Source organism: Camponotus vicinus, unplaced genomic scaffold (assembly GCF_025532165.1).
Source record: "Camponotus vicinus isolate PSW18456_S1 unplaced genomic scaffold, iyCamVici1.0 SCAF_1, whole genome shotgun sequence".
Classification (NCBI taxonomy): domain Eukaryota; kingdom Metazoa; phylum Arthropoda; class Insecta; order Hymenoptera; family Formicidae; genus Camponotus; species Camponotus vicinus.
Genome location: NW_028141945.1, coordinates 47,510 through 74,762, shown reverse-complemented (window position 1 = coordinate 74,762; position 27,253 = coordinate 47,510). Strand labels below are relative to the sequence as shown.

Genomic DNA, 27,253 nt, shown 5'->3' with positions numbered 1-27,253 from the left:
CCAAAGGATGTCTTTGGGTTGCGTTCGGAAACATCACCCGAGTACCCCCGGGTATCATTTTATCCTTGTTGTTCACCGAATGTTAAACAAGGATAAAATGATACCCGAGTACACTCGGGTGATGTTTCGGACGCAGCCTTGGTGGATTGTCATTGGCTGCGTTCAGCAGAAAAAGCTGCTTTGCAACTGTTGTAAAATTCGTGAGCCTGATTGGTGTATGATCTTAATTCTGACTGAATCTAAGAGCATACACCAATCAGATTCACGAATTTTACAACAGTTGCAAAGCAGCTTTTTCTGCTGAACGCAGCCATTAAATGCGTTTCGAATAAAGTACTCCGCCAGAGAGAAGAATGAGAGGTGTTAAGGTGGAAGCACATAAAATTGCAGGAGCACATAACCATAAGCATAAGAAAATTGATTGGTTCATTTTCTTATGCATATATTTGTGGACCAATCAATTTCCTTATGCTTATGGTTATGCGCCTATGCAGTTTTATGTGCTTTTACCTTTAAGGTGAAAGCACATAAAATTGCAGGAGCACATAACCATAAGCATAAGAAAATTGATTGGTTCATTTTCTTATGCATATATTTGTGGACCAATCAATTTCTTTATGCTTATGGTTATGCGCCTATGCAATTTTATGTGCTTTCACCTTTACGGCCCGCTTTTAGGTGATCCCATTGACTATATACCTCTGGACCACGATCGTGTATACAGGTCTTGCAACTCTAGTGGTGGGGGGTGACTCACATCTTGAAGCCGTTTTCAGTTCATCGCTTAACCGTAAAGCCCCTTGCACAATGCAAGGCAACAGGCGATAAGAACAGAAATAGTATCTATTCTCTGCTCCTATTGGCGAATATTTTCTGTTTCGCGTATTTATTGGTGAATAGTTTCTATTCCTTATTTCTATTGCCTGTTGCCTAGCATTGTGCAAGGGGCTTAAGAGTCGCCGTGATCGGGTGTCCACCCACGGGGATGCGAGAGAGATAGAAAGTGATTTTTCTCTGTTACAGCGCACTGTAATCTAATCTCAGTTTATTATATAACTGTATTAATGAAGTTATATGAACTGTAAAATTAAGTAGACTAATGATAAAAATGCAATGGAGTTAAAAATACACCAATGACTAATAAATCATTAAACATTAAGGTCCATATTCTGAATCCTCTTTTATCGATAAAAGAGGATTCAGAATATGGACCTAAGCATATTTTATACTCAAATGGGGGCGATAAACATGAATGAAATCCTTGCACAATATATTAAAACAAATATTTAGCCGAGTGGCATAAGGCATGGTTTACGGACATATTCTTTTGAACCCCTAGGTTGCGGTTCGATTCCATCTGCGATTTTTTTTTTCTAATTATTTTCACAACGCTCAAATTGTAAATTATATACCTCATATTTTATATATAAAAATAAAGTAAATTATATACCTCATTTTATTTTATAATATTTAAGCAAAAAACGGGTTATCCATTACTTACCTCACTAGAATATCCAGAAGTGCGACTTCCATAAAAAATGCCAATATTTTCATTTTCGTGATTAAATGCTGTACTGTTCCCAGCAAACACCAAGTAACAATTATATAATTGTTAGTTATAATTTCCTACTCAACAATATAATTCCCAATAAGCACAAGTACGTCCTATGTACGTACGACGAACGTACATGCTGGACATTATAGTGTACATCCACTGGATGTCCATATCGAATACAGTAGATGTCTATAGGACGTCCATTGTATGTCCGTTTGCAACTCCAATGGACATCCATAAGACGTCTTTACTGGACAAACTATGGACCTGAAATGGACGAACTATGGATCTAATGAACAAATTTTGGATCTGAAATGAACGAATTATGGACCAAATAGATGAATTTTGGATCTTTTATGGACGAAATTCGAATCTTAATTGGACATACTTCGGACAATTATTACGCATGTATAATTCATAAATAATTAAATAATTGGTAATAATTAATAATAATTGTATAGAAAACTGGAAGAATATTTATTTTTGATTTATATTGTTATTCTGTATGTACACTGGCAAACACTGATCTCTGTTTCCTGAGATAAAAAGGTGAAAATTATTATTACATTTTATTATATGCAATAATTTATTCTCCCCTTTTACCTCAAAAAACGAATCAATATCCGCCAATAAACATTATTACACTTTATATGTTTTACACTATCACATGTATTAATTCATATATATTTTGCATATCAACATTTTATCACAATGGTACTCATATATACTTTCAACTTTACAAGTATCATATATCACATTGTTTTACATATTGCATATCACAATATTTTATTATCAAAATATCTATAAACTAAAACTCATAAACTAAACAAATTTATAAACTAAATGCATAAACTAATATATATACGTGTATGTGTGTGTGTAAACTATAAAGTATATAAACTAAAAGAAAAAAATATTAAATTGGAAAGAACAGCAATATATAAAAATTGAAAAGAATAATAATATTACAATAATAATTAAATTAAAAAATTAATTGTTGTTATTTTCTCCTTGGTTTTTATTCTTATTATTGCTGCGTTCCTTTGCTCTTCTTAACCATTTTTGAATCGCTTCTTCGCAATCTTTATTGGTGGAGTTTGGAATACTCTTTTTAGTAGAACCTGTAATATGTTAAAAACAAATTAACAATTAGAAAATTGTACATAGATAATATATTTATCTAAATTATTTGTTTTATTTGTTATATATTTTTATTTATATTTATTTATTATATGTTTTTTAATATTTATTTTTTTATTTTATTTGATAATTATCTTGACGTTTTGATCAGTCTAGTCTCTCATAGTATGATTTTTATTCCTTGATATTATTATAATTAATGCAAATTTAATTTTTAAATAAGTTATTAGTAAGAAACGTGATATTTCTAACAGTGTTTAAAGATTAAACAAAATCTTTTTCTTTTAATGATACATAGAAACTCTTTAATTTCTTACCAACTGATGAAATTTCGTTTTGGTTATTTGACATTGATGAGCAGCAAGTCAAAAAAAGGAAGTGAGTCGATGAAATTGTTCAGTAATGAATCATCGAAATCACGCGGTTCACTACGGACTTATATAATAATTTAAAAATATTTAATAATTATAAAAGCGCAGAAAATTCTGCACTAAGTTCAAAATATATCTAAATATACAAAGTATAATTTGATATGCAAGATGTTCCATTTTAACTTACACAGCAAATATCTCTTGAACAATGTATAAAAATATTTCAGACAAAAGTTGTAAAATTTCGAAGAAGAAAGTTAGTGCTATTAATTTTTTCTAAAGGGTGAGTTTCTAAGTTATTTGAAAGTCTTTTTTTTAATAAAATTATCTTGTTTTTTTATGTAAATAGATTATTAACGCCTTCTTAACAACTTCTTTCTCCTTCGAAATCCTACAACTTTTGTCTGAAATATTTTTCTCTAAAATATATTGTTTAAGAGATATTTTGCTGTGTATATTAAAAAAATGATATACTCTGTATATATTATTAACTCTCTAATGGAATTTAATAGTGTTATAACTACATATATAATTATAAATATTATAACTAAATATAATTAAATATACAAAGTATAATTTGATATATATATATATATATATATATATATATATATATATATATATATATATTATAGTACAGCGGTTCTTAACCTTTTTTACGATGCGGACCCCTTCTTATCACATTATTTTCATGCAGCCTCCCAAGTATTAAGTAATGTAAAATTAAGTTTCTTGAAAATAAATTTTCAGAAATTTTCATTTTAGAAAAAAAAATCTGGAAGAATCCGCATTTACCTTAATTTAAAGTTGAAAAACAGCATAAACCAATTATTTGTCTAAACGCAATAATTAAAATTATTAGGACATTTAAAAATGTTATCTATTTTCTATTTTGTAATTGTCCGAATTAAAATATTTTTATTACATGTATTTCTTTTAGTCTTTACTGCTAAAATTTACTCATATACAGAAAGAGTAATGCAAGAAAAAAATGACACGCGACTCACAAACTCACACAATCAAGGACGGCTTATGTCATGCGTCCCTGTGCGCGCAACCAAGTGCCGCTCGACCAAACGCACATATACGCCTGAGATAAACGGTTCATATACTTCATGTAATTGTTTTTGCATTACTTTTCCAACGAGGATTACACATAAGTTCGTAAACTTTGTGTTTTTTCCGCTATTTCTTCGAGCTTTTGCGGATCCCCTGTGAGGACATCGCGGACCGCCAGAGGTTCGCGAACCCCAGGTTAAGAACCGCTGCTATAGTGTATATATCAAATAATACACAATATATTTAGTTATAATACCAACAATGAAAATAACTAACAAAAAAGTCAGTTACAATTGATTCAACAATAATCTTCAATCTAAAACAGTGATTTTAAATAAGTTAAGTTAAAGATAATCTAATAAACTATTTACCAATTATTAAATCGGCTATTTTTAGTTTATTAAATGTTTTCTTCGCCCGCCTTCCTAACCAGCTGTAAGTAGCTGCAAGATCATTTGTTATTACCAACTGTAAAGCTCTTTGTATAAAATTATATATGGAATATCCACCAATCTTTGGAAGTTCATTCATCTGCAAAATTCAAAATAAGAATAATATATTAATTAAAACTTTTAACTAATAATATTGTAATATAATGTAAAAAAATATAGCATGTATTTGAAAATAATAGATATTATAAAAAATTACCGCAACGTTAAAATTTTTTTCTAAATTTAGATATTCCTCAACACGAGCTAAATCTTCTTCAGTTCGTGCAGGAAAATCAAACATTTGCAAAAAGGAGATTTCTTCTTGTACTTGATTCACATTATTATTTGCAGCGAGATTATTAATAGATGTAGTTAATTCCTGGAGTGCATCTGTGTATTGCCACATATTTGCTTTTAGTATATTTTGTTGACGAATAATCTCTTTGAAATATTTCTCTAGAAAAATGGAATTTATTAATAAATTATTGAACATATGCGCGCGCGTAGTACGTAAATTCGATAATAAGTTTAACAAAAAATATATATAAACTGTAGATTAATATACAGGCGGGTGTCACTTAATTCGCGCCCACTATTTACATAGTAATATTCCTCATGGAAAACCTTGTCAAAAAGTTCTGAACCTTTTTTTCTATAAAACAATAAAGAAATAATTATTGAGTAAAGTATAGTTAAATAGCGCCGAGCTTTAGCCTGGCGTGTGTTAGTGAGCCGCACACTATTAGACCCGCGGTTCATTGACGCGCATTAAACTAAACCTCAGCGCTGTTTGGTTATATTTTACTCAATAATTATTCCTTTATTATGTTATAGAAAAAAATGGTTCAGAACTTTTTGACAAGATTTTCCATGAGGAATATCACTGTGTAAATAGTGGGTACAAATTAAGTGATATCCTCTATACATACCGCAATTGTATTGTAAATGTAATGGACAACATTTGCATTCATTCATAAATGGCCGGTCATTGCTATTCAAATCTTCGTTATTATCAAAATCTACACATTATAATTTTATATTTTAGACACAGTTAATTATTATGAAAATATATTATAAAAATAATTTGAAAACCATTTGATTTTGAAGTGCCCTTTCGAAATTTCTCAGTATTTGACAATGTGCTAATATTAGTAGCTTCATCATTGCTCTTTTTTTTCGGCTTGGTTTTTATAAAAGTATTGTCTTCTGAAGAAAAAAACAATTGAGGATCAAACTTTAAATGTAAATTTTTGAATTCATAAATTGATTGCTACTGTTTTATTTTATTTATAAAATTTCTTTAATATATCAGATAGATAAATGTATACAAACCGTTTGTTGGTTTCATACGTGGAGGAGTCGGTAATTTAGTGGCGAATTGGTTGTCATTGTTATTATCGTCTGACGACGATAAATTACTCTCTTCAAATGAGGAGCCATACGTTTTTATTGTGATTTTCCTTTTAGACACGGCTAATCTACCGCTGACATCAGAATTTATATCAGAAGAATATTCTGCTTTACGACATTTCTCTTTTGCTATTGAATAATTGTCTGAAACAAAATAACAAGTGACATATAACGTAACAAGATACAATAAATAATTTTTTTATTAAATATAATAAGTAGTATATATTTACCGAAAGTTCCATGTCTTAGAATCCGAACAGGATATGAGGGCCAACAAGTTTTTGGTTCTTCGTGATTTCTAATTGCTGCAGTTATTTTATCAAATGGAAGCGATGGCCAATAACACTTATTGTTAATTAACCAACTAGATGGAACCGCTTCTACGGTATCTTCGTCCGTGAAAATGACGATTGTCCACGTTTTTGCCATATTTTTCTACACATTCTCAACAATTTGTACATAACTGGATGCATCCAGAAGTACGACCTTGAAGTGAGCGGTCGTACTTCTGGATGGACCCAATAATTCCAGATCACAATAATTCCGAATATTATAAATGTAGAATCATACCATCAATAAAATTTATTTCACAAAAGAATAATTAATATATTTTTATTATTTTATATTCATAATTTAATATTAATATTTTTATTAATAATTTGTCAATTTTAATTACAAAATATTATAAATAGAATTAACATTACTTAAATATAAAATATAAAATTCAATCGACATTACTTAAATAATATTAAATTAAAATTTTTTAATATGTAAAAATAAAATCATAATCCGATCATAAAGAGTGAAGTAAAAGAAAAACAACAAATTTATCTTTAAATTGTAATCTGACACATTTATGCAATATTTCATTAATATTCCACCTTTGGAGATTCTTACTAATATTTTCCACTAAATGTATACCTAAATCAGAAGATTTACATAGTTCATTATAAAAATCTGTTATTGATTCATATTTATTTCCTATTATTACTGCATTTTCACTGTTTATACTAGCAATATTTTTAATTAAAATGATGTCACCATTGCTTAATCTACAACAATTATCTGGTTCTTTTATTTTCAAAGTAAAATTAGGAAACACTATTTTTTCCCACTGACTTCTATATAAATTTCGATCTAAAGGGCCATTATTATGTTTATTTAATAATTCGGGTTCGATATTCAATTTATTTTCTTTGTTTAATTCCACGAAGTTTTCTTCATGTATACGATTTATTATTTGTTGTAACGGTTTATCTTTTTTACGAATATATCCTTTTATTTTTTGCATATGATTTTCGAAAGGGTAGGCACTGTAATTTTGTAAAACACCAAATTTTTTTACATCCTCATATACATGTAACAAATTATGTATATTAATTGTACAATTGTCTTTACCATACAAAATGATAAAAGATTTTACAAAATAATTAAAAAGAGAATTAGCATAATCTAAATGTTTAATATGAGGAGATGATAAAATAGTTACAGCAACATTCAAACACATGAAATTGAGATAAATGTCATGACTGAGAACAGATTTTAAAACTACAGGCCCTGTGTATAGTAAAAATTGCCTGAATTCTGTTGCCTTCCACCTTCTACTTTCTTGTAACGATCTCGGTTTACGATTGAATTCCAATGGAATATTTTTAACTTGATTTATTAATAAATCAGAAATTTGTGAAATTTGTGTATGAGAAAATTTTGTTGGTGGTTTACCAAAACACCACAAATGTACTAAAGTTCTTGTAACGCCCAGATCAATTAAATGCATTGGCTCTACAGGAAAATTATTAATCATATTTAAATCTTTAATTAATTCAAGATCTGAAATTTTTAAATTTACATGATGTTCTTCTTGAGTTTTTGATCTAAATTCAAAATCGGTTCTATCACGAAATTTTCTTAAACTCGAAAAACAAACTCTACCATTAATATAATCCCCCTCAATATGACATTTTGTACACGAATAATAACTAGTATGATCTTTAGTAAATTTAATAAACGCCTTAGCAGGCGTATCACATATGAAACCTTTAATTTTAAAAGGATAGTTAGATTCATTTATTGTTATACCATGCGTTGATAAATCGATAGCTTCATTGATCAAATCTTTTAGAAATACATTTGCATCATTTGGTTTTGTTTCTCCGTGATATATGCCTACAATACCTACTTTACAACGATTTTCAACTAAACTGCATAATATTGGCCACAACTGTTCATTTGAACTTTTAAAAAGAGGTAAGCCATCAATATTTATATAAACTTCTACTTGTTGTAAATTTTTTAAAGTTATAAATGAAAAAAGTTTCTGAACGCAATTATTTAAACCGAAATAAAAATAATGTCCTGGTTCAACAATTTTTAAAGCTATTTTTCTAGGAGTTTTCATTAATACGCGAGCATCCGAAGGCAAATCATTATGTTTTGACTTTAAAATACCTAATAATTCATTCAGAGCAATATGAGTAATTTTATTTTTCAGAGCCCAAGTAGCTAATTGAGATGCTAACGAAGATTCATTAGCTGTATTATTGAAATTTTTATTACTAATTAATTCATCGTTATTCAAAGTATTTTCATTATTCGAATCATTGTTGTTATCAGATTCATCATTATCTGAGTCAAAATTTTCTATATCATATATATTGTTATCTATATTGTTATCTATATTATCTGCTATATTGTTATCTATATTACCTATATTGTTATCTATATTATTATCTATGTTATCAATCTCAATAGTGAAATCATTATCCAATTCAATGTGACCATCAATGCATGGTGTTGTAATAAATTCTTTATTAATATCATTATTTTTATTTAAAAATTGAGCAAAATCATCAGATTTAATTAAATTTATTGAAATATCTGTACAGGCTTTTGCGCGCCTGTAATATTTAGTAGAAATTTTAGGCATACTTACTTTTTATTTTCTGTATAACAGTCTCTAGTGCAATCTCCCAAAACCTGGTGGTCTTGCGCTCCAGAATTAAAACTCTATAAAATAAAAAATGTCTTAATTTATATTTAAAAGTACTTATTCTAAAGAATATAGAAAATAAGAATGTGTTCATGATGCATTTGTATTTTAAACTTTCATATTTTAAGTCTATGTGCTAACAATAAATTAAATTAATATTTTATTTATATGACAATACATATTTTTTATCAAGCAAGAATAGAGTTTAAGGAGCCTATTCTGTAACTTTTAACAATGTTGTTATGCATTACTGCACAGATTTTGTGTATCATATAATAGCTGCGCAATGATACACAACAACATATCATTAAAATATAGAATAGATTCCTAAGTGTACAGTATTTATTTATTTGCTTATCGTAATTATAATCTCTTTTAAAAATATTATAAATATATTATGAAATAGTTCTGCTTTGATATTGAATCTATTCAAAAATCATCGTTGGCTGAGATGTATTCACATAAGCTAAACACTGCCACATTTTTGAAATTAATTTATATTTTTAAACATTTTTATTGACATTTTTGTTAATAGTAATAATTATAAGCTAACAAAATCAATAATATACTAGATATATATCAAGCATTTTTCAGATTTTTACATATATTGTATCAAAATTACATATTCTCAATAAAAATACAATATAACAGTAACATATAACATTATAATGTTATAATTTCGTATTCAATAATATGTAACTGCAATGTAATGTGTCTTGTTTATAACAGTTACATTTGTTGAGTAGGAAATTATAACATTAATATATTATATATGTTGTTAGAGTATGATATTTTACTGATGAGAATATGTATATGATTTTGATTCAGCACAGAAATCTAAAATATGCATACATATATAAGATATATAATTCATTTTGTTAGCTTGTCATAATTACTATAACAAAAAATGTCAATAAAATTATCTACCCTAACAGCACATTGTGAATATTTCTCCATCAATGATGACTTATTTCAAACAGAATCAATATTATCGAAGCAGAATTACATCTTTGTTTTAAAATAAATTATAATCACGATAAGCAAATGAATAAATAGTACTGTACACTTAATTGTATTCTATTCTTGTTTGATAACAAGAAATACATGTATCAATAAAATACCAAATTTTTAGGTTATAAAATTGCCCAAATAATTTTTACAAATACGTGTAAAACACATGTACTACACAATTATACATATACTTACAGTTTTAATTCTTGTATCCGTACAGTCGTATCCTCTCTATTTTGTAGCCGTTAAAACGGCTGATTGATTATAATACTTCACTGAATCTCACGATTGGAATCCAAACGTTCACTTTCAGGAAATAGCGGTAATCGAGCATCGATCAACGTGTTGCGCGTGTCGCGCGCTGTGACGACGATCGATATTATTGGCTCTGCCATTTGTAATATTATTTTCTTTTTTACCATTGGCTATGCAACTCGTGAACTAAATATGAATCGTGCATTACACACAATAATTGTTAGTGTTAATTTTTTGATCACAAATGCAAACAATGAATTTTATGTAATACTTATTATCATGTAATACTTATTATTTATTATAATATTACAGATGAATTACGATAAAGAATTTGTAAATTTTCATCCTTTTTGGAACAAAAATGAATAATCCAAAACAAGTCCATGTACGAACATCCATTGGACGTATAGTATATATCCATAAATTAATTATATAAAGTGGATTTCAAATGGATGTCCACTGGATGTACATTTATTATTAGACAATGTACGTACTTATATGGACGTACAATAGACAACTGTTTTATGTCCATGGATATATGATCGTAAAATGGACGTAAAATGAATGTCCATAAGATGTACTGTGCTATTTGGGATTGTTATCTAACACATAACAGTTATATAACATGTAACAGTTATATTGTTGAGTAGGAAATTATAACTAATAGTTATATATTATACTGTTACTTGGTGTTTACTGGTAGGGATGCCACAAGACGAGACAAGACGAGATTCTGGACAATCTCGTCCTTGTCTCGAAAAAATCTTGAAATGTATACCCAGATAACACAGGACATCCTATGGACGTTCATTTTATGTCCATTTTACGTCCGCACGTCCATGGACATGAAATGGACGTCCATAGTACATCTGATTCCAGACATCCGTTAACGGCCAATATTTGGACGTCCATAAGATGTCCGGTCTTGGACGTCAAAGTTTCGCGCGAGCAAACAAGAATGTGTTAGTTCGTTCGTTGACCGCTATGCGACGGGCAATGCGCTATCTTTCTCGTATATACTTAAGTTTTAGTTATAAGAATTATATAAAGTTTGCAAAAAGGGTAACAAATAAGAATAGAAATATACTGTTCAATTTAATTTCTGATCTCATTGCAGGAGCTTCAGATATTAAATTGACTTTATAAATCGGACAAGTCCGGCGAATAAATGAAAATAATCCATTACCTATTTAAACTTGTTTATTGCACTTTATATTTTAAATTACCTATTTAAAATGTAAAGTGCAATAAGCAAATTTAAATATAAATAAAATTTTTATATGAAATTTTTATGTAAAATTTTATATGAAATAGATAAATTATATTATTTAATTATATTATTTAAATTTGTTGGGTCAAACGTTTTATATGTTATAAAGGCTGCATAATGCGATCTATTTATATATAATAAAAAATAATTTTATATATATATGATTAAATTAGGTCAAAAGTCATACGTAATTATATCTACACAATTATATATAATTAAATATAAACTTTTTTCTGGGTTTTGATGTTTATTTTAACAATAATTTTGAAGAATAAAGCAGTGAAAATGACGTCCATTTTAGATCCTTTTTTGGGTATTATTTTGGACGTCCAAAGTTGTGAAAAACCGATCTCCTATGGACGTCCAATGGATCTCCGTCGAACTTAATTCAGACATCTTTTGGACGTCCCAATGTCCGAATTTGGACATCCATTGGACGTCCATGGGACGTCCATGTGCTATCTGGGTATTCCCAGCAAACACCAAGTAACAGTTTTATAACTGTTAGTTATAATTTCCTACTCAACAATATAACTGTTACATGTTATATAACTGTTATGTGTTAAATAACAATTATATTGTTGAGTGGGAAATTATAACTAACAATTACATAACTGTTACTTGGTGTTTGCTGGGTTCTTGCTTGATCTTGAACTCGAGAATCTCGTCTCGTCTTGAAATTCTCGAAATTTCTCGAAAACCAAAATGCCATTTGCAAAAGAAATTGTTTTATGTAGGATCTGAAAGATCTGACTCCTTTTGTTTAAACGGACTCTCTAAGATAGCGATACTTTTTAAGATAGCGGCGTAATTTTACCAATTGGCGTATAGCGATAGCGGCATAATTTCACTGATCGGCGTTCATTTAGATCCGATGATAGAAGCCGCATCGCAAGCCGATTAGCCGGCGGAAACGGCGGCGAAGCTTTTGAAAATAAGCGTATATAAGCATGTGGCATGTACACGCCATGAGTCGTAGAAGATTTGCCCGGACGATATATTATAGATTCTAGCATTCGTTAAATTCAGAATTGAACTACAGCATCACATAAAATCGGCGTTGTGTTTCGTAAGGCCAAACGTCAGCAGACTACGGAGCTTTACTGAATTTTTAAAATGTCTACAAAAAGAGAAAGGAGCGTAGAAAATGAACCAGATATCAGTGATAATGACAGTGACATAGACGTAAACGAAGTGACAAGTAATTGTAGTGAAAAACAAGAAATTAACGAAATCAATAAAAAAAATACAACTTTAAAAGTTAAAAGTTATTTTGACATCAAGATTATAAAAGATGCAAAAGTTGGAGTCTGCAAGTTGTGTAAAACTCAAAAGAAGACAATAAAAATGACAAACTCTAATACAACTGGTCTTAAAGAGACATCTGCAAAGGAATCATGCAAAGATTTATGAAACCATATTCGGAAATTCCAACTCTCCAGGAGTATCTTCGAAACAATTATCTATTCATGATACGTTTAAGAGGATGCCGGATTACCGACAAAACGATTATTTTTTTCCATACCGAAATTTTTTTATTGATTGCACAGAATTATAATTCCTTCTCCACGATTAAAGTATATATAAAAACAAAGCAGGAACCTACTAGTTTTATGTCAAAAACAAAAAAAATTGAAAAATTACAGTTTTTTTATCAGCTTCTGACGTCAACCCATAACAAAACTTGCTTAATATAAAAATGTTGCAGTTTATATGTACAAAATAACATAGCTTCCTGTTAGAGATTGCATGAAGGAATATAAATAAACTTTTAGAAATGAGTTTAGAATTGTAGTAAAAATAATTTCGGTACGCAAAATTTTCATGCATATTGTTGAGTGTGAGACTGCGATACAAGAGTAAAACAGAGCAGTAAATTAGTTGCTCGCTATCGCGACAGACGGCGCTATAGTCGGTTTGTGTGACAAGGAGAGTCAATCTCGTACCATCATTCTCTTTCATCTTGCGTGTAATAGTATACTTCAGTATACATGTACGCGCACATTAAAGCATTACATTCTTGTTTTCTTTCTCGAATTCCGCGTCATAGATACTCGCTGTCACACAGCGGTGTAACAATCGTACGCGTAACAAGCTGCGGGAAAACAGCGTTACAATGAGTTACATAGAAAATATTCTGAGTAAGTTATACATATACACAATATATATATATATATATATATATGTGTCACAATTGATAACATTGAAAATGTATTAGAAACTAAAATTTTTACATTACTTAATTTATCTTACTGAACATATTTTAGAATTAATATGGTTTTTACGACTAAAATCACATTAAACAACCCAACATTTTATTCGAATAATTTTCAATTAGATACATTCTTTTACTTATATAACAATAAGTAAAAGTTATCCGAATTATATTGTATTCGATGTCATTTTAAACGGAAAAATTTCATTAATCCCTTTTTATCAAAAAAGATCAAATAAAATATAAAAGTTTTAGTTTTTACTTTATGGCAATTTAAAGTCGTAAATTATTATAAATAACGAAAAAGTTTCCGATGTTGAACATTGCGAAGTCTCTTACATGAGACTTTATTTATAATATTCACGAATACATGTCAGAAAATAAAATGCATTTTTTATTCATTTGAAAGTAATTTTAAAAGAATAATGAGAATGTTGCGATTAAAATAATATCAAACACGATATAAATCGCATAAATTTAGTTAAATATATAATTATAAAACTTGTATTATCAGACTAATTAAAAATTATCCGATTTACGTCGTGTTTAATATCATTTCGCAAAAATCGCAAAAATCTCATTAATTCATTAAAATTATTTTCAAACCGATGAAATTAAAAATAAAAGTTTCAATTTTTATTTTATAAGATGTTTACATTTTCATGAATTCGGAATGGATAGAGGAAGCGAAGAAACCGATTGTAAGAGACTTCGGAACTCTTTGATGATAGGTCATCTCGCTCGCTCTCTACTCATGGTCTTGTTTCCTCCGTCACACTTGACAATCGTGATAGACAGTTCGAAAAGATAAGCGGACCCAAGAATCGAGAGCGAGTGAGACAGTAATAGATGCGAGCGAGACAATAATAGGAGCAAGCGAGACAGTAATAGATGCGAGCGAGAGGAAAATAATAGTGTGAAAGAAAGATCCGATTCTCGAGCTCGAATCCTTGTTGCTATTTCTATCTCGTTCGCTTTTATTGTTATTTCGCTCGTTCTTATTACCTCGCTTCCTCATGTAACTCTCGCGTCACTTTTATACATACATACGTCCATACATACACACATCCACACTCACATCCACCCACCCACACACGCACGCACACACACGCACGCACACACAAACATATATATATATATATACGTGTATATATATATATATATATATATATATATATATATATATATATATATATATATATATATATATATATACGTGTGTGTGTGTATATATATATATATATATATATATATATATATATATATATATATATATATATACAGGGTGATTCTGAACAAACGTTTGTCTTTAAAATATCAAATTCTTGAATGAATTCTAAGACGATTTTTCCTCTTGCAAAATTTTGCCCGGAGCTTAGTTTTTAAACTATAAAGGAAAATAGTTAACTACTTACGGAACGAGTACAAGAGGTAGGCAGGGACGGCGCGATATAGGCGATTACGTGTGGCGCTCGCCGTGATCAGCTGATTGCTATACGCGATGACTGTAACTATCAGTGTGTGTGTGTGTGTGTGTGTGTGTGCGCGTACACATTCTCACACACACACTGATTGTTACAGTCATCGCGTATAGCAATCAGTTGATCGCGGCGAATGCCCCACGTAATCGTCTATATCGCGCCGTCCCTGCCTACCTCTTGTACTCGTTCCGTAAGTAGTTAACTATTTTCCTTTATAGTATAAAAACTAAGCTCCGGGCAAAATTTTGGGAGAGGAAAAATCGTCTTATAATTAATTCAAGAATTTGATACTTTAAAGACAAACGTTTGTTCAGAATCACCCTGTATACATATATACAGGATGTTTCATTTTAATCCGACCAGTCGAATATCTCGAAAACCAAGCCCGGGAGAGAAAAATATTTCAAACAAAAGTTGTTTGGTTTCGAGGGGGCCATAAGATGGTATCATTGGTTTGACCTTGAAGAGTCATTTGAAGGTCACGTGAAGGTCACTTCAATTTTTTTAAATGGAACATCCTATATATTTTTGTACATTCATGTAGCTCATCTCGAGAGCTTTCCAAAACACTATAATTAAGTACATTTTCGTTAAGTACTTTTTGAGTTATGAGGCTTGAAATAATTTCTTAATTTTACATAAACCGTAAAATATCTTGTAAAATATTCATTTTTCGATTACCTTACCTTAATAGTTTTATGTACAAAATAATGAGAGGAATCAATTGGTGTAAAGAAAACACAGTTGTTTCGAAGAAAAAATATGTAATTTGCAATTAACAATTCCATATTTTTTCTTAAAAACAACTATGTGTTTTCTTTATACCAATTGATTCCTCTCATTATTTTGTACATAAAAGTATTAAGGTAAGATAATCGAAAAATGAATATTTTACAAGATATTTTACGGTTTATGTAAAATTAAGAAATTATTTCAAGCATCATAACTCAAAAAGTACTTAACGGAAAGGTACTTAATTATAGTGTTTTGGAAAGCTCTCGAAATAAGCTACAAGAATGTACAAAAATATATAGGGTATTCCATTTAAAAAAATTGAAGTGACCTTCACGTGACCTTCAAATGACTCTTCAAGGTCAAACCAATGATACCATCTTATGGCCCCCTCGAAACCATACAACTTTTGTCTAAAACATTTTTCTCTATCTTGCTTATTTTTCGAGTTATTTGGCTGCCTAAGTTAAAATGGGTCACCCTGTATATGTATAGTACTCTGCGACACTCTGTATATACAATAAGAAGGATATTTGCCTATAACTTTATACAAATTACAATTTATGCATGACATTTGTTAAATCGATATAATCAAAAGCTAACAATATAAAATGTTTTATGCAAATTGTTTGATGTAATATCGTATTCGTAAAATTTATAAGTATATAATATTTATAAATATTTTTACAATATATTTTTATTATATACAGGGTTTGCCAAAAGTGTGGAAACCCCTTAATATTTCGAAAAATACGCATTTAAAAAAAAAATGTTTCATACAAAAGTTATAGGGTTTTATATGGCGCATTACACAGCAACATTATTATGACCTCGAATAGCGTTGTCAAGGTTATGTGAAGGTCACCTCCAACTTTTTAAATGGGACACCCTATATGCTTTTGCATATTCTTGTAGCTTATCTCGAGAGCTTTCCAAAACACTATAATTAAGTTAGTTTTCATTAAGTACTTTCCGAGTTATGAGGCTTGAAATCATTTCTTAATTTTACATAAACCGTAAAATATCTAGTAAAATATTCATTTTTCGATTATCTTACCTTAATACTTTTATGTACAAAATAATGAGAGGAATCAATTGGTGTAAAGAAAAAACATAGTTGTTTTTAAAAAAAAATATGTAATTGTTAATTGCAAATTACATATTTTTTCTTAGAAACAACTATGTTTTTTCTTTACACCAATTGATTCCTCTCATTATTTTGTACATAAACAAATTGATTAGTGATAGAGTCATTAGTAAATTTCTCGTCTCATCGAGTGAGTAAATAAATGTGATTACGTTAAAGTTTATAAAAGAATACAGTTCATGAAAGAAGAAAAACTTTCAGTTAATAATTTAGTGTGGATATCTTGTCTTTTGCAACGTGATATCTACGTTAAATTTGAGAACGTACGATCTATCGGAAAATTCATTTCTCCTTCAAGCAATTACAGCAATACATCAAAAGTCATCGAACAAGGTAATAATAACTATTTTTTGACGTTATGTGAAAACAGATCTCGGGAAGTCAGAGGGACAGTGTGTCAAAGGAAATTCGTGAAAAGAGAGGGGTTTTTAGTGGGTAGGGAGTACCGAGTTGGTAATTCGACTTGGTACTCGAGTCCATAACTCACCGGACCGACCGGTGAGTATGCATAAAATGCATTTTCCCCTCGTAAAAAAAAAAAAAACCACGGGTAAGTGAGCGAATGAGAGAGAGAGAGAGAGAGAGAGAGAGAGAGAGAGAGAGAGTGAGAGAGAATGTATGTATTCGCATGTATGTCCGTGCATAGTATAGCGACCAGCTGATCGCCGAAGGCGCCCCGCGTGAGCTCCCGCGTCTGACGGTGAATCACGTCACTCTTGCCTGCCTCTTGTATTCGACCCGTCATACGTTAACTACTTCCTTTAATAATTCAAAAACTATGCTTTGCACGAAATTTTGCCAAGAGAAAAATCGTCTTAGAATTCGGTCAAGATTATGTTTTTGCAAAAACATAAAGTTATTCAGAATCACCCTGTATAATTGATATATACAGGGTGACCCATTTTAACTTAGGCAGCCAAATAACTCGAAAAATAAGCAAGATAGAGAAAAATGTTTTAGACAAAAGTTGTATGGTTTCGAGGGGGCCATAAGATGGTATCATTGGTTTGACCTTGAAGAGTCATTTGAAGGTCACGTGAAGGTCACTTCAATTTTTTTAAATGGAATACCCTATATATTTTTGTACATTCTTGTAGCTTATTTCGAGAGCTTTCCAAAACACTATAATTAAGTACCTTTCCGTTAAGTACTTTTTGAGTTATGATGCTTGAAATAATTTCTTAATTTTACATAAACCGTAAAATATCTTGTAAAATATTCATTTTTCGATTATCTTACCTTAATACTTTTATGTACAAAATAATGAGAGGAATCAATTGGTGTAAAGAAAACACATAGTTGTTTTTAAGAAAAAATATGGAATTGTTAATTGCAAATTACATATTTTTTCTTCGAAACAACTATGTGTTTTCTTTACACCAATTGATTCCTCTCATTATTTTGTACATAAAACTATTAAGGTAAGGTAATCGAAAAATGAATATTTTACAAGATATTTTACGGTTTATGTAAAATTAAGAAATTATTTCAAGCCTCATAACTCAAAAAGTACTTAACGAAAATGTACTTAATTATAGTGTTTTGGAAAGCTCTCGAGATGAGCTACAAGAATGTACAAAAATATATAGGATGTTCCATTTAAAAAAATTGAAGTGACCTTCACGTGACCTTCAAATGACTCTTCAAGGTCAAACCAATGATACCATCTTATGGCCCCCTCGAAACCATACAACTTTTGTCTAAAACATTTTTCTCTATCTTGCTTATTTTTCGAGTTATTTGGCTGCCTAAGTTAAAATGGGTCACCCTGTATATATGTATATATATATATATATATATATATATATATATATATATAATAGGAATAAATATCGATTTGAATCAACATTTTCTATAAGCTGGGAAATATTTTACGAAAATATAGACAAATTTCAACAATTTTCAAGACTCGAGATTTTCGAGAATCTCGAATGTAAACTCTTGTCTTGTCTTGAAATCTCAACAAAAAAATCTCGTCTCGATCTTGTCTCGAATTCGAGACGAGACAAGACGAGATTCTCGAAATCTCGAATCTTGACGGCATCCCTATTTACTGGGTTGTTTTCAAAAGTAATTCCTAAAAAAATATATTATAGTGAAGATAATGCGAATGGACATTATTTTATACTCTATTGTTTAAATATTGCTGTAAAAATGAGCAAGACATTACAATTATTTTATTGTAAAAACTTGTCATTATTCTTGTCGATAATTTTCATATCGATAAAGATAATTTCTAAAAGTTTCAATTTTACAATGCAGACATTGAAATGTACTGTATTAAATTTATGGTATAAAGTATTTATATATTACTACCAAAGGAAGGTTTGCTTTTAATGGATGTATTTAAGAAAATGAGCCGATTGATCGTTTCGAGTATTTTTACATAACGATTAAAAGTTCCGCACATTAATTAGGCATTCCACTAGATGATATGAAAATGTACTATTTGTCAAGAGCATTTGTTCTTCTTAAAATTATGTATCACACACCAGTAGCACCTCAAAAGCGCTGATTATGCATAATTAAAAAATACAAGACCGTTCGTGTCAACATTTCCGTAAATACTGCATAATTATGCAAAAAGTGGCTAAATATTATCTTTTTTTACAAAATATTGATAATTTCAGAGAAAAGTGCGTTTGTAATATGCAACGATATCTCTTGCGCTCGTGCGAAGCACCAGGGTGTGATAGAAGTGTTATAGAAAAAGATATAGGAAAAAAATAATAACGCAATATCGTAAAATATATTATTTTAATAGTTTGTTAATTTTGACTGTTTCTTTTTTTTAACAAACTGTACTGGCAACAGTAAGTTTTGTTGATGAGCACGTTGCCTCATTGAGATTCCCACCCGATCGCTGCGACATATGGTGGCAAAATCAAACATTAAAAACTCCTTCAAATTGCGAGTCACTCACTGTACCTAAAAAGAGCCTGAGTTGCAAGACCTGTATACACGACCGTGCTCTGGACTGCTAATGGGCAGCCATTTTGCGATCCTAGAGATACTCTAGTAAGGGATCGGACAACACGCCGGATACACCGCCATTTAAGGGTCAGGAGGAGATGACGCGCAGTATTTTAAACTGTGTTCAAATGTAAAAGTAAATGTTACTTTCGAATGTTTATTATAAATGTTTAATCTTAAATAATATATATTAAGCGGCGTCTACAATAAGAATTTAAGATGTAAGATGTAAGAAATGAACCAATCACAGTTGAATTTGACAAGAATAATGGAATATAATTGGTTAATTTCTTACGCCTTACGTCTTTTTTTATTGTAGACGCCGCTTTATATATTGTATATTCGGAAATAATGTAAATGATTTTAATAATTGATATTTATATAAAATTTATATCATTACGAAATCACATTAATATTATTATACAATACTCATTTATTTAACACATATTTATGTATAGTAAAAATAATAGGGTTTTTTTATATTTTAAACTCAATAAAATAAATTTTTTACAAATAATAATATATAAAAATAATAATTTTATTCAGGATAAATAAAAAGTGAAAATACTTTGAGTGACTTAATTTATTACGATTTTATCGACGAAAGATTTATATAATTTGTTATATAAACAATTATAAAATATATGTCAGATCAGTATTTATTATTATTAATAATTCAGATTAATATCATTTAAAATACATTAATATATACAATACCATATATTTGCATCAATTTTTAGGGCGATTAGTTTTTATCAAATTTCATATGTAATGCAAAGTGACGAGATGATGTTACCTGAAATGAGAATTGATAAGTAATCTGTGTCATACATATAATAATATGTTTTATGCATTATATAGGGTGCGTTCGGGGAGACATTATTAGCGCTACCCAGATAGCACAGTGAATTCTAACAGTATTCTTTAAATTTTCTCTTTTTTAAATTGTAATTCTTTAGGAATTCATAGATGAATACAATAAGAATTGTGGAAGTTACATGCACCATGATTGGAATTCTTGAGAACTTCTTAAAGTATTCATATAGTATTCATATAGTATTCATATAGTATTTATATAATATTCATATAGTATTCATATAGTATTTTTCTATTTCCATAAATGTAAACTTTATGAATTCAATGGGAATAGTTGGAACACTAAAAGAATATACTAAATCTAAAAAAATAATTGATTTCAATATTTGGAAGAAAATATTTATTTATATTAAGCCAAAATATATTTGAATCATTAAAATATACATGTATATTTTGCTGATTCAAATATATTTTTGCTTAATATAAATAAATATTTTCTTGCAAATATTGAAATCAATTATTTAAATAAATATTTTCTTAATTTAAATAAATATTTTCTTATAAATATTGAATCAATTATTTTTTTAGATTTAGTATATTTTTTCAGTAAACATAAGGAATTTTGTAGGAAAAATTAATACACAATATTATTAATATTTTAACTTAATTCTTTTTAATATAACTTCTTATTTAAAATTAAATGTATGTGCGTACAATATATATTATATTTTTATATGCATATATAATTAAAAAAAGTAAATATATATGTAATATAATAAACAACTTAAATGCTGTAATTTAATCAGTTTATATTACCACAAAATATCACATATTTAAAAAGAAAGTACCACAGTTTTTGTTGCAATATTTCTTATATTAAATCATGCATCTGGAAAAATTTCATACAAAATGTCATACATACATATATTTACATACACGTACGATTACAGAATTAAATAAAATATTTTCTTTATTCTACATAGTATTTATTTTAATTTCTTCAAATATACGACAATTATGACGTAAAACTCAACTTTTGCAGCGATGTTCGATATTTATAGTAATTGAAATATTATATTCATTACCACCTTAACAGCACGTGTAGATACTGAGAATGTTCGAAGAATATCGCAAAAGTACAATGCATATATTCTCAGAACATTCGAGATACATACTATGATATACTAAGTAAGCAAGAAACATTAAATCAATCTTTTGAAACATTAATTTTATGTAAATTTTTGTAACGTTTTGACATGATGTTTTATAAATATTTTAAACATATTATTTTATAATATAGTATTTTTTAATATTAAAGAAACATCCCAAAAACATTATTTTAAATATTTATCAGTATTATTGTAATATATTTATTAATATTAAATTCAATATAGTTGCAATAATTTTAATTTATTACAAATTTTATATTAAGAATAACGTAATTGCAATAAAGAATTTTGTGTTGTTATAAATGTTTCTTTTTTAATATTATTCTAATGTATTTATAACTTACAAAAAAGAAATATATATATAAATATACATCTTATAACGTGAGTTTTATTATACATAAAGTGAGAGTAAAATAATGTTTTTATTAGTGTGATAAAAAATCCAACAAATGCATAAACAATGCCAAATTCTTCAACAATAAAATTATTTAAATAATATATGTTTTATAATACATGTTTGATAAAAATTTTTTGTGAATCGGCCGCTAGCCGATGTACAACATTTGTAGTTGCGCGCGCAGCGGCTACTACGTCGATAATTGGTTAGCGAGTGATACTTGCGCTTACGTAAGCGAATACACTGCAATATCATGTCCTGATTGGCTCAGGGCATGCTGGGAAGTGGGACTGCCGGCACCGGTACACATCGACATTAGTCGAGCTTTATCTTCCGTACATCTCTCTCGTTTGAGGCCGTCCAGTGTCAACAAAGAAAAAGTTTTATCTTCCGGATTACACGGACAAAGGACTGCTAAGTCGTAAGGTACGATCTTTTCTAATAATTCTAGAGTATTAATTAGATCGCAGTCCAAAAATAAAATTAGTTAACGTTAGTTCAAAGAAACGTGTAATTGTAGTCCATTGTTCCGTCCATTTTTTATAACGCATAGTCGTGTTCCGTCCATTTTTCGTAACGCAATCCACGTGATGTAAACTATAGATTTTTAGTACTGACAGTAAATTCGAAACACGGCCAATGTATGAAGCAAATTACAATTACAGATTGTGCTCTACTAATCTCTGTGACAAAATGTTTCAGATATAACGCAAGAAAGGAACAAGGGAGAAAAGCTTCCATCATCTTTATCATTGTGTGTGAAAAAGGTAATTATTAGATCATGTCAATATTTGGGATATGTTCCGATATACACTACCAGTGTAGATGAATAATTATATATTATGCGTTAAATGAATTATAGATTTTTAGTACACTGGTAGTATTTATCGGAACATGCCTTTAGTTATGTAAGTGAGTAAAAAATATTATGCATACAGAGAAAATAGTATGCATACATATTTACATATATACATACATACCAACTATTTTGTAATATTCTTTTAGATTTTGCTTCGCTCATATCAACTTGTGTTAAAATGTTTCAGGTGGTATATACTACTGTCGAGGGAAGTTGAGACAAAAAAATACATACAATACATAATAATTAAATTTTTTAATCATGGATCAAGAAGACCAAGAAGAACAGAGTCAATCATATAAGGTAAAATTTCTTTTCATTTTAAATAAAAAAAACTTAAAAATTTGTAAATGTTTTTTTTATTTGCTCTTATTTATATTTTAATTTTAAATATAAATTATATAAATTTTTAACAATTAGAATATACAGGGTGACCCATTTTAACTTAGGCAGCCAAATAACTCGAAAAATAAGCAAGATAGAGAAAAATGTTTTAGACAAAAGTTGTATGGTTTCGAGGGGGCCATAAGATGGTATCATTGGTTTGACCTTGAAGAGTCATTTGAAGGTCACGTGAAGGTCACTTCAATTTTTTTAAATGGAACATCCTATACATTTTTGTACATTCTTGTAGCTCATCTCGAGAGCTTTCCAAAACACTATAATTAAGTACATTTTCGTTAAGTACTTTTTGAGTTATGAGGCTTGAAATAATTTCTTAAATTTACATAAACCGTAAAATATCTTGTAAAATATTCATTTTTCGATTACCTTACCTTAATAGTTTTATGTACAAAATAATGAGAGGAATCAATTAGTGTAAAGAAAACACATAGTTGTTTCGAAGAAAAAATATGTAATTTGCAATTAACAATTCCATATTTTTTCTTAAAAACAACTATGTGTTTTCTTTACACCAATTGATTCCTCTCATTATTTTGTACATAAAAGTATTAAGGTAAGATAATCGAAAAATGAATATTTTACAAGATATTTTACGGTTTATGTAAAATTAAGAAATTATTTCAAGCATCATAACTCAAAAAGTACTTAACGGAAAGGTACTTAATTATAGTGTTTTGGAAAGCTCTCGAAATAAGCTACAAGAATGTACAAAAATATATAGGGTATTCCATTTAAAAAAATTGAAGTGACCTTCACGTGACCTTCAAATGACTCTTCAAGGTCAAACCAATGATACCATCTTATGGCCCCCTCGAAACCATACAACTTTTGTCTGAAACATTTTTCTCTATCTTGCTTATTTTTCGAGTTATTTGGCTGCCTAAGTTAAAATGGGTCACCCTGTATAAATAAATAAAATATTTATAAAACAAAGGTAAAAATGGCAATGAGCATATTAGTAATAGATCGCGTATAACCTTTTCTTTAAATATAATATATATAAATTTTATGTAGACTTTACTTACTTAATTATATAGCAAACATTTTGGTTTCTCTTTTTGGATCATTTTTAGTAAATTACAAGTAAATTAGAACACGATAACAATAACAAAATAAAAATAAGTAAATAAACGAGGAGCGCAGTCAATCGTCATAATAAAATTATTGAAATATAATTGGAAATAGTCATTGGAGCAGGTTCCAAACCATACCTCACTTCAATAAACATTGTTACAAAAAAGAAAAAAAAACAAAGAAGATAATTTGAAATTTGTTTATGATATCTTCAAAATGCATTATTCTTTACTTGATTAGAAACAATTAATCAAAACATCATTGAAATAAAATATAATACAATGCATGTTAAGAAAACCATTGACAAATTTCGAATTGCTTTCTATGTTTCCTTTTTTCTTTTTTGTGATAATAATTATTGGAGATATAGATTATTTGAGATATAGATCTGTTTATATTAATATTTTATAAATATAATATTTAATATAATAGCATATAATTATTAATATTTTATTAATAATTATGTTATTATATTAAATATTATATTTATATAATATTAATATAAACAGATCTATATCTCAAATAATCTATATCTCCAATTAATATTTTATTAATAATTATATGTTATTATATGCGCTTTATATTTACTCGCTCTATACTACGTTTGGCTCCCCAACAGCATCATGTCCAAAATCGGAACATAAGACATTTTTAAGATGTCTTTAAAACATCTTTAATTCGTCTTATAATATGATAAAGACATCTTAAAGACGTCTTATATCCTAATTTTAGACGTGATGCTGTTTGAGCTTTTATTGCCATTTTTACGTTTGACGTTACAAACTCAAAAGCCATTATTATAACTTTTAAATAGTCTATGGTTTTATTATTTCAAATAAAGTACTAGAAAGACCAAACTCAATAAAGTACTAGAAAGATCAAATAAATAAATTAAATTAAACCATTATATTAAATAAAATCATTATATAATAGAGTGAAAAGACAAACTTTTTACATATGCATAATTGTAATTTTTAGTTCTACAAAAAACATCATAATGAAGAATATTTAAAAAGAATTATTAACAGAAATGTTGCAAAACGTGTTGGCAAAAATATGCAAAAAAAAATACTTCTTCAAAAGAAAAAAATATTTGCTGCTCCTTCGTCTGTCACATTGGAGCGATCAAATATCAATAATTTTCCAACTGTAGAAAATTATATAGAAACCAATAATATTTCACGCAATATGTCATTTCATTGTAATAATTCTTGTGCTTTTGATGAAAATACTAAATTATTACATAATTTGGAATCGTCAACCGAGATATTTTTAAACCATCTGAGATATTGGGCAATTGAACATCATATCGCTTTAACTGCTGTTAGCGATTTATTAAAAATTTTAAAATTATATCTAAAATTGAACTCATTGCCTTCAGATGCACGCACTATTTTAAAAACTGAAGATATAAGTAAACATATAAATAATCTACCTCCTGGAAAATACTATCACTTTGGATTAAAATCAACAATATTAATGAAATTAATACAGAATAATTTTGAAGGAGTTGAAATAAACATATCAATTAACATTGATGGACTTCCTCTAACGAAAAGTAGTGGTAGTCAATTTTGGCCTATTTTGGTAAAAATCGACGAATTAAAACAACTTAGACCATTTCCAATTGCTGTATATAATGGAGAAAATAAACCTGGTAATAGTAATATTTTTTTGCAAAAATTTACCGAAGAAATGAAAATATTGCAAGAAGGTTTACATTTAAATAATGGTCGAATATTAAAAGTAAATCTTAGTAAAATTCTTTGCGATGCTCCTGCAAAAGCCTTTATATTATGTGTAAAAAATTTCAACTCTTATCAAAGTTGTACCAAATGTTGGGCCGAAGGATTATTTGTAAAGAATAGAATGACTTTCCTAGAACTAAATTCAAAACTAAGAACAGATGTAGAATTCCGTTCTCAAATTGATCAAGATTATCACAAAGAGAAATCTGTTTTATGTGATTTAAAAATTGGCCTTGTTACGAACATTCCTCTGGATTATATGCATTTGATATTACTGGGAGTTATGAAACGCTTGTTAGGTTTCTGGATTAAAGGCAACTAAGAAACTCGTCTGATAAAAGAGGATATTGATGCTATTAATGAAAAGCTGAAATTGATATACAAATCAACTCCGCATGAATTTGCAAGAAAACCTAGACCAATAACAGAGTTTGAAAGATGGAAAGCTGTTGAATTTAGAACTTTCTTGTTATATTATGGCCCATGGCTCATGAAACCTTTTTTGAAAAAGGAATATTTTCTTCATTTTCTCTCTTTGCATTGCGCAATTCGAATACTAATATGTGACGATTTGATAGACAAATATATCGAAGTAGTAAGACTAAGCCGGTTCTAACGCAGGGGCTCCGAGGGGGGGGGGGCGAGGGGGAACCGCGGGCGGGGGGATGACGTCACGCGGGGGGGTGATGACGTCATGCGGGGATGATGACGTCACGCGGGGATGATGACGTCACGTGCGGGGGATG

The 27,253-nt window shown here is 28.9% G+C and overlaps 2 protein-coding genes across 16 annotated transcripts in view; one reads left to right on the top strand and one right to left on the bottom strand.

Moving 5' to 3' along the window:
* Positions 1–2,008: 2,008 nt before the first annotated feature.
* LOC145967220 (uncharacterized) lies at positions 2,009–10,320 on the bottom strand. 7 transcript variants are annotated; one of them, XM_083091920.1, is made up of 10 exons: positions 10,162–10,320; positions 8,899–8,972; positions 6,197–6,401; positions 5,889–6,110; positions 5,649–5,762; positions 5,486–5,575; positions 4,774–5,012; positions 4,497–4,656; positions 3,013–3,130; positions 2,536–2,676 (listed from the first exon to the last, which is right to left on the bottom strand). In XM_083091920.1, exons 3-9 carry the CDS (start codon positions 6,393–6,395, stop codon positions 3,036–3,038), a joined length of 1,119 nt encoding a protein of 372 aa, XP_082948046.1. In that variant the 5' UTR covers positions 6,396–6,401; positions 8,899–8,972; positions 10,162–10,320; the 3' UTR covers positions 2,536–2,676; positions 3,013–3,035. The 7 variants fall into 7 exon arrangements, with proteins under 7 accessions (XP_082948019.1, XP_082948064.1, XP_082948036.1 ...); XM_083091893.1 differs by lacking the exon at positions 3,013–3,130 and having other exon boundaries at positions 2,009–2,676; XM_083091938.1 differs by lacking the exon at positions 3,013–3,130 and having other exon boundaries at positions 2,009–2,676; positions 4,774–4,946.
* A 3,094-nt stretch (positions 10,321–13,414) lies between these two features.
* The window catches only part of LOC145967171 (uncharacterized), a 39,351-nt gene continuing 25,512 nt past the window's right edge, over positions 13,415–27,253 (top strand). Inside the window, exons 1-4 of one of the 9 annotated variants that reach the window (XM_083091848.1) lie at positions 22,418–22,847; positions 23,124–23,188; positions 23,468–23,583; positions 25,738–27,130. In XM_083091848.1, the coding sequence (XP_082947974.1) occupies positions 23,542–23,583; positions 25,738–26,829 (1,134 nt within the window). In that variant the 5' untranslated portion in view covers positions 22,418–22,847; positions 23,124–23,188; positions 23,468–23,541 and the 3' untranslated portion in view covers positions 26,830–27,130. Of the gene's footprint in view, positions 13,633–22,404; positions 22,848–23,123; positions 23,189–23,467; positions 23,584–25,737; positions 27,131–27,253 lie in introns of those variants that run through there. The other 8 variants (XR_014437306.1, XM_083091834.1, XM_083091853.1 and 5 more) reach the window with 8 other exon arrangements.